We start from the raw sequence: 8245 nt of genomic DNA, 5'->3' as shown, positions 1-8245 counted from the left end.
TGTCCAGGTGCTGATTTAAACACATTTCACTGTAGAGAAGACTGTGTCAGATTTAAGCTGAAGCACAGCAGCACTGATCTAATTCTCTTGCTATTGAAAAAGCCGTGTCCTATCCTCCCTCCTGTGCTGGCAGCTCGGGTAACCTTTAAGGAATGCAGAAGATGATGCCAGAATTATTTTGGGCTGAGATTCAGATGTTAAAATAGCAAAAAAGGTTGCAGGTAGATTACCAAGGAGAACGCAGACAGTTGTGCTGTCGACCTACATGTAGCTCTACAGAGAGACCTTGAAAAAGCGACGTTTCCAGCCAAGGCAAGTGTCTACTAACAATGTTTTCTTACAAATTTGTTAGATAGAGGTCCATGTTGGAAAATATTTTAGTATGTACATAAATTGTAGTGTATGGATCTCTTATACTGTGTACCTTTGTTTGCAAGGTAAACATGTTCATAAAACACTCTTATCAATATGAATACACTGTGATGACACTGCATTGCCTGATGGATTACACTTTCTTCTGTCATTAATTTGCTCACAAATCCAGACGAACCACATCCAAAAGGCTAAACAGGGAGGTGTAATTCATAAAAACCACCAAGAAGAGGCCCGGAGGAGGTAAAAAGCCATTTTTATTTGCCCTCCATGTTAACCGTGGGCACTTTCCCATACATAGCATCTTTAATTACACAGAAGTAGAGCAGGAAGGACAGGTTAGCCTAAGGGGGGAGGCTATGAAAGCAGTGCTGCACTTCAACATGTGCACCAGGGAAATCAGTTCTCTGCCCTGACTGTGGGAGGGAGGGAAGGGTTGTACTTATAGATCAATGAGGAGAAAGAAGAGCCTCCAGGTACTCTGGGCACATGTTGTACTTGTGCAAAGACACACTTTCCTCTGCCTTCAAGACTTACATACTCATATGCATGGAGCGTACACTGGGTAAGGTGCAGCTTTTCTTGCATACACATGCCCTGAGTGACACACTTGCAACCATGCACATGCAGAGATGGATAAAGCCATCATGATGTTTGAGTGCACCTCCATATGCCACGGCAGCTTAACAAAAGGTCACTGAAACAGATTTGGTCTCAATGACTCATCCCTGTGGACACAACAATAAGTCTCCAAACCCTGAGTGCCACATTATGTCTCCATACACCAGCAGAATGCAAATGAGAAGCTGAGCTGGGCTGCCATTGGTTTCTTTACTATAACAATGCATACACAACACTTGTACGTGCCCAGCCTGGAGCAGAATCACACAGCTGCCTAAATGGATGCTAATGTATACAGTATGCATAGTATAAGTCTCTCTAAAGCCCAGTGTGTAAATTGTAAATGCATAGGTTAGACTTGCCTGCAGAAAATGAAAAGCTGATGTTTATAAGCCTTGAATAACAATTTTCTGTATCTCTGGAGATAAATACATCTACCAAGCGCTACTGAACTGTAGATGAAATAATGAGAGTATCACAGGGTCATCTCATCTTACAATTATGTGTTCCTATAGGCCTTTTCATCTGTGGAGTGCATTTATTGACATGATTATGGTCTATATTTAAAGGCTGTATGCCTGCTATAATCCCACATCGTATTTATTGTATTTATACCTACCTAAAATGATGCCCTCAGTTCAATAAAGCCTATTAGAAGTTATCTGTGGAGTTATTTAGCATTAATAGGAAAATCTGATGGTGCCTGAAACTGTATCCACATTTCCTTTCTTAAACTGTAAATGAGCAAAGCAAAGAAAAAACCAAACAGTTTTGACCCTTTTGACGACTTCTCAGCACTCAGCGAGGTCCAAGTTTCATTGTAATAACATATGTTTCCGGTTAAACTCTTTGAGGATATGAGTATGTGGTACCTCTGTGTGGCAGGTTGTAAAAGCAGAAGTCAAGTGTCCAGACATGCCCAGAGGCCTTAGCTGCCTGGCGAGCCCTGAGGGGTTGGACGGCAGGTATGAGACCCCCCCGGCTTCAGAGCTCCAGAGGCTGATGTGGACAAAGACAGGGACCAGCAACCATCTGGATGAAGTTCAGCCCAGGATCTATATTGGAGACATGTGAGACTGGAACATAACAAAATAAAAATAAAAATCCAACTATTTTCAGAACCACTTTACACTAAGGCTAATAAAGGATTTACATTTTTTTATTATTAACAATGCCTCACTCGTACATAAATAATGTCGTTTGTAGTGTTGAACCCACAGAGAATTGCCACCTGACTTGGTTGCCCTCAGCTCTATGGCACATTTCAGGGTCTCTCAGCTCATTGCTCGACCATATCAGTAAAAAAAAAAAAAAAAAAAAAAAAAAAAAAAAAAAAAAAAAAAAAAAAAAAAAAAAAAAAAAAATGGCTAAACAAATCACTAGTATGGAACCTGCCTAGCATCAAACAGAAAAGTTAGCAACAAGCTGGTGAACACAATGGAGCATTTAGCCGCTACATATCCAGATATTAACAGAGTTAAAATTGGTAGTGCATTCATCAGGCGGCCATAAACACCACACCCAATAACTGATAATGCTGCTTCATGTCTGCCAAATAAATTAGCAACTGTTTACCAACAAGTTTGCTGTAAATATCGATGCTCACTCCTTGTTTCTGCCGCCCCCTAGTGGCAAAAAGCAGTTATCGCAGGTTCCACAAAGGTGTTAAAGTTCTTCAATAAGAAGTTAGAAGTTGTACAGTAGCTTTAAGTGGTCATGAGACTTTGAGCCCAAATGTAAATGAAACAATGCTGGACCTTTCATTAATGAATCCTTCAAGTTTTCACCCGCTATGTTTTTGTTGTTAGACACCGATGCTAATAATTAGCACATTACCTTGTGTGTTACCTTAAAAGACAAAGCAAACTACTCCACAATGTGTCATAAGTTTGTCTAATTTATGCACTAAACAGCTTATTACTGACCTACAAAGCATTAGTAAATGTATTATTAATCATAAATATGACAACTTATAAATTATTTATAAGCCTTCCTTATTACACAATAGACACATGTGTTGTTTACTATCATGAAATGTGCTCATAGAGATAGCCAACCCTTCTTTCATTTGCCTGCACTGACAGATAATCAGGCAATGCTTTTTCTCTTTAGGTACGCAGCCAAAGACAAGAGGACACTCCAGGCTCACCACATCACCCATGTACTTAACGCTGCTGATGGGAAGTTCAACGTGAACACGGGGCAAAGCTTCTACAGAGACACCAAAATCACTTATCATGGAGTGGAAGCTTTTGACATGCCATCCTTTAACTTGAGTCCCTTCTTTTACCCAGCAGCCAATTTCATCAAGAAGGCTTTGAGCTCGCCCACAGGTGAGGAGTTCTCACTGTGCTCAAGGTATTCCTCGTCATTTTTACACATTAACTTGGGGAAGACAATTTTTTTCTGCAAGGTAAGGTAGTGAAACATTTGTCAGTCAATTCCCATTACAGCAGCCCCCAGTTGTATTAGTCATTAAAATGCAAATCAAACACTAAACATAATATCAAGCTAATATCTTTCCCCCACGGTAATCTTCTCATAAGCTCAGACCTTGGCCAGGAAAATTGGTTTTAAATGGATTGCCCTGGTAATTTGTAAGCAACACTTTTATTGGACATGGAAATTACACAATTATGTTTGTGGCCTGTGCCTGCCTGGCCTGTTATGCAAAGTGAAGTCAGTATCTGACATGACAGTAATAAGATGAGGCCTCCTCCTTCACATGCTGGCTGATCGGGGGCTCCAGTGTGTGGCGGTGCCTACAGTAATCCTCGGCAGAAATACACAGACGCCAAGACAGTTCAATTACGCGCTCCTCTGCGCCCTAATCCTCAAGCCCGATAAGGAACCAGGGATTACCGTGTGTAGAAACATTTGTTGCAACATTGTTGAAAACTTTTAGTCAGGAGTTAGAAGTACTCTTCTCTGTGATGTGCACAGCTTTTTAATCCATAGCGGAGTAACAAATTAGACAGTTAGAATAAAGTTCGCCACAATAATCCAGTCATTGCATGGTTGTAAATACAGACAGGGAGCCAGCAGGGATTGGCTGAGCTCTGAAATGATCCACAGGAAATGGATGTTGAGTTTTTGTTTCCACTGATTGGTAGGTAAAGTGTTCGTCCACTGTGCGATGGGTCTCAGCCGCTCGTCCACGTTGGTCCTGGCCTATCTGATGATTCACGAGAACATGACGCTGGTGGATGCAATTAAGGCTGTCAGCGCCAACAGAAACATCTCACCTAACGCCGGCTTCCTGGAGCAGCTCAGGGAGCTGGACAAACAGTTGCACTTCCAAGGATCATCGAGGAGCTGCAGCGCCAACGGGCGGACTTGAGATAAAATCAGGTCATAATCGTGGATTACCATGTTGCCAGTGTTTGACTTCCAAGTTGCTATTTTTTTCTGAAAAAATGTAAGTACCCTATACTACATAAAAAGATAAGCCTGTAACTTCATCGTTTTATTGTTATAAACAAATATCATTGAAAGACCAAAACCAATATTGAATTTATTCTAGTAACAAGTACTGTCTGTCTAGACACAATCAGGAACTAATAAAAAAAACCCATGGAGGTTCACTGGATGTCATATAACTTTTTTTTACAATTGCCTAAACCGATCTCAAGGTTGCACTGCTTTTTCAACTGCTCTTTCCAATGTAGAGGTGAAATCCTTAAAGATACACTGAGGAGTTTCTGATCACTGGTAGAACTATGGAGCAATGCTATTATGAGTGAGTCCAGTTTTGTTTGTATTGTGCATGTGCACGAGGACACACAAGCCTGTGCAAGGCAAGCACTGGGCCCATGAGGTACACATTCCTGCCAGTGGTTTTTCACACTACTCCACTGACTGACTGATGGTGGCAGTAAGGAGAAGACATGTGGTAATGCACCAACAAAGGCAAGGAAGAAGACTGCAAGCTTGCAATAAGATAGCTTTGCAAACATTTCATGTATGAGGAAATACATTAACACCTTTGTTACACATTTAGAATACACACAGAAATAGTGAATGTAAACACAAAAAAACTCCATAGGGCAACTTTAATGTGCTCAGAAAAAAATAGAAAATATCAGCAATCAAATATCAGCGATAATTCCATGACAAATGGGTAGAATCAATCTGCTATCAAAAATCATGTGATGTGATGGAAAGCTCCAAAATCGCTACTAAAAGGAGCTCGAGCTGAAATCATTTAATCAAGCTTAATTCATCAAGCTACACTAGTTTAATCTTGCGTAGGTTACTTCTCTCATCAGTGGCAACACTACACTATGTCCCTGTGTATGCTCAGTCATGTCTGTAAAATAAATTAATTGTTGGTTTAGTCTCGTCAGACGATTTGTTGTTTAAAATTAAAAGCTGAAATAACCTCAGCGTTTAGCTTTAAATTCCCTGTGTTAGGTACAAATTGATGTGGTTTGAAGTGACTCAGTGTGGAAGCCAGACAAAAAAATTCCTCTCTATGTTTTGAGTTACATTACAACTGTAAGCACTGCTGTGGTTCTGTAGTTAAAGTTGTCACAACACAAGCTGCCTGGCTTCTGTCACAGTCATCTGAGGAATAAATAGTCCACATTGCTCCTGCCCCAGACTCTGGCATCTTCAGCTGTCTCATTCCAGCGGGGCTCAGCCTCTAAACAACACTGATATCCAGTTCAGATGGAAAACAGAGCAAGCAGCACCAATATGGTTCATGTTTACTAAATGCCTACAGGATGAAAAACAGGAGCAGGGGAAGCTGCAACGACTTCACAAGTTTTCCATCCAGGAACATCGAGTATTTGGGGAAGTTATCTAACTTTAAATTTGTGTAATTTGTGATAATTATATGACAGCACCGAAGCAAAAGATGCAGATATGAGCCCAGAGGAGGAGCCAGAGTATCAGACACCACCCACCTGCGATCTGCTCAGCCGTCTGCTGACGAACAGACGCCCCACTGGAGCTGTCAACGAGGTTTGGCCCAACCTCTACATCGCAGACGCGTGAGTGACATTCTCACTTCAGGGCCCCGCTGCAATATGGTGATCTGATTGTGAAACTGTCGCTGCAAACAAGTCCTCTATTTGTCCAACTGATGGGACAAATATAGAATCTGTACATTTCAGTCACCAGTAATGCATTTGCAAACATATGCTTACGGAGCTGCTCAAGGGCAAGGAGAATCACAACAAATTGCATATCTTGTATCATCTCTTGTGTTGTTTACAGGGCTACAGCTCAGGATAAAACCCTGTTAGTGAATCTGGGAATAACACATGTAGTGAACGCTGCAGATGGCCCCCAGCACATTGACACGGGGCCATGTTTCTACAAAGACACCAACATACTGTATCATGGAGTAGAAGCAACAGACTGTAAAGATTTTGACTTAAGCCCATTCTTCACTGAGACGTCTGATTTCATTCATGGCGCTCTGAGCCAGAAAGGTAGGAGTCCGTTTGAGCCAAAGAAAATATTAGGAGTGTAATAAGACTGTATATCATAGCTCAGTATACTGAGGTGTAAAAATCTGGCAACATGCATCATCAAGCTGAAAACTGGATTGTAATTTTAAATAAATCTGGGAAGTTATGGTTCAAAACTTCTGTTTAGTCTGCATGTACAAAACGCCAGAGCGCGTGAATAAATGTCATCCATCAAAACTAAACTCTCACAGGTCTACGTTGGGGTTTTGTGGCCAGCTGAGTTGTTCGCCATCTTTACAGAAGACACTGATATTTGAGGTGACACTGTCTCTTGTCCACAGGTAAGGTGCTCGTCCACTGTGCTCGAGGAATCAGCCGCTCGGCGACTCTTGTGTTGGCCTTCCTCATGGTCAAAGAGAGACTTAACCTGGTGGAGGCAGTTGAGGTCGTGCGCGAGCACAGAAACATTCTTCCCAATGTTGGATTTCTGAACCAGCTCCGTCACCTGGACTCCACGGTGGCCCTGCAGAGGAGGACAACAAAAACACAGAGAAGTGGAGATAAGAAACCATGAGAGAGACTTTGGTCCAGTGTGATTGGTTTAATGTTAAAGAACAAGTGTTTCCTCAGTTTTTTTTTTTTTTTAACATACTCCTGAAACTTGCTTAAGTTGTCTAATCCATCACATCAAAAGTTCACATGTTTTCATTTGACAACTTATCTCAAAAATAATAACATAACTGACAAAAAACAAAGTGAAGAGTTTATTCAATTAAACTCAGGCTCTTGGGAGCTTAGAGGCCTCAAAATTTCACTTTGTCTTCGGAGCGTCATTACTCTGAGACCGTGTGAGTTACAGACGTGCCGTTTTTTTTCTCCTTAAACTACACGATTGGCGCTTTCTAACAAGCCCTTGCAACTCACTGACTTCGATCGATACACCGATATTAAAAGTGACGAAATATTTGGAGTAATCTTACCGTTTCCCTGGCGCATTGCCGCTCTCTGTGTGTTCATTGATCATTCTCATCCACATTCCTTGCTAGTTGCGTCTAGAGTCACGTCACTCAATACGACATTCCTATTGGCTCCGGTGGGTGCTGTCACAGCCAATCAGAGTGTCTGATTCAGAGGCCTCGCCTGCCTTGGCTGTATTCCTGCTGTATACCCAGACCAGTGCTGTTTTATTGTGAGAAGTTGTTTACTGAAGTGACAGAGTGAAGACAGAAGGATGTGACCAGTTAGATGTTTGGTGCAGCAGAAGCTTTGGAGCTGATTTTTCAAGGAGAAGACAAAAGACGCCCCTAAATACTGCTCCAAAGAATGAGCATAAGATAGAAATAGAAACTTGAAATGACCTCTAGAACAACTCAGACAAATATGTACAACTTTCTGTGTTGAAATTTTCCTTCTTTATTATGGTTTAGAGTGTTTTAATCAAGGTCCATTTTCTTTTCTTTTTTTTCTTTTTTTCTTTTTGTTTTATGGGCTATTAACCTCTATTATACTTTCCTGAAGTCTTTATTGGGTGACGTATTTCATCTCCTGATGTTATGCTGATTCTGAATATGTGTTAATTTTATTAGGAAAGGTTAGCTGTAGACCTAAAACTTGAGACTTAGACTCAAATCATTCTCACCAACAAAAATGAGGACTTCAGACTTGACTTTAACTTTGCCGTGAGACCTAATGAACTTGAGACTTGAGTTCCTAAAGACTTGACGTGACGTGATACTTTCTGCTGTCTTTTTTGCACTGCTAAAATCCTGAAACAGTAAAAAGTAAAAATAAACAACAGCCACTGCAATATATATCATTTTCACATTCATTGA

General features: G+C 41.0%; 2 protein-coding genes and 1 long non-coding RNA gene across 4 annotated transcripts; 2 read left to right on the top strand and 1 right to left on the bottom strand.

The window, feature by feature from the left end:
- The first annotated feature begins 45 nt into the window (after positions 1-45).
- LOC111657141 (dual specificity phosphatase 29) lies at positions 46-5921 on the top strand. 2 transcript variants are annotated; one of them, XR_015437441.1, is made up of 6 exons: positions 46-312; positions 545-615; positions 1879-2063; positions 3106-3326; positions 4107-4411; positions 5841-5921. XR_015437441.1 is itself a non-coding variant. In XM_023409189.2 (5 exons), the coding sequence occupies exons 3-5, from the start codon at positions 1909-1911 to the stop codon at positions 4331-4333; spliced, it is 603 nt and encodes a 200-aa protein (XP_023264957.1). In that variant the 5' UTR covers positions 47-312; positions 545-615; positions 1879-1908; the 3' UTR covers positions 4334-4577. The 2 variants fall into 2 exon arrangements, 1 of the variants encoding a protein (XP_023264957.1); XM_023409189.2 differs by lacking the exon at positions 5841-5921 and having other exon boundaries at positions 47-312; positions 4107-4577.
- On the bottom strand, positions 5028-7504 carry LOC147818963 (uncharacterized). Its single transcript, XR_015437442.1, has 2 exons — positions 7394-7504; positions 5028-6936 (listed from the first exon to the last, which is right to left on the bottom strand). It is a non-coding gene; the product is annotated as an uncharacterized LOC147818963 (long non-coding RNA).
- LOC111657143 (dual specificity phosphatase 29-like) lies at positions 5862-8224 on the top strand. Its single transcript, XM_023409191.2, has 3 exons — positions 5862-5990; positions 6217-6434; positions 6755-8224. Exons 1-3 carry the CDS (start codon positions 5863-5865, stop codon positions 6985-6987), a joined length of 579 nt encoding a protein of 192 aa, XP_023264959.1. The 5' UTR covers position 5862; the 3' UTR covers positions 6988-8224.
- The last annotated feature ends 21 nt before the right edge of the window (positions 8225-8245 follow it).

This window comes from Seriola lalandi, unplaced genomic scaffold (assembly GCF_002814215.2).
Source record: "Seriola lalandi dorsalis isolate HSWRI2012SDOR001 ecotype SW California unplaced genomic scaffold, Sedor1 jcf7180002054383, whole genome shotgun sequence".
Taxonomy (NCBI): Eukaryota; Metazoa; Chordata; class Actinopteri; order Carangiformes; family Carangidae; genus Seriola; species Seriola lalandi.
The sequence above is the reverse complement of the archived record's forward strand: the minus strand, read 5'-3'. Positions and strand labels throughout refer to the sequence as shown.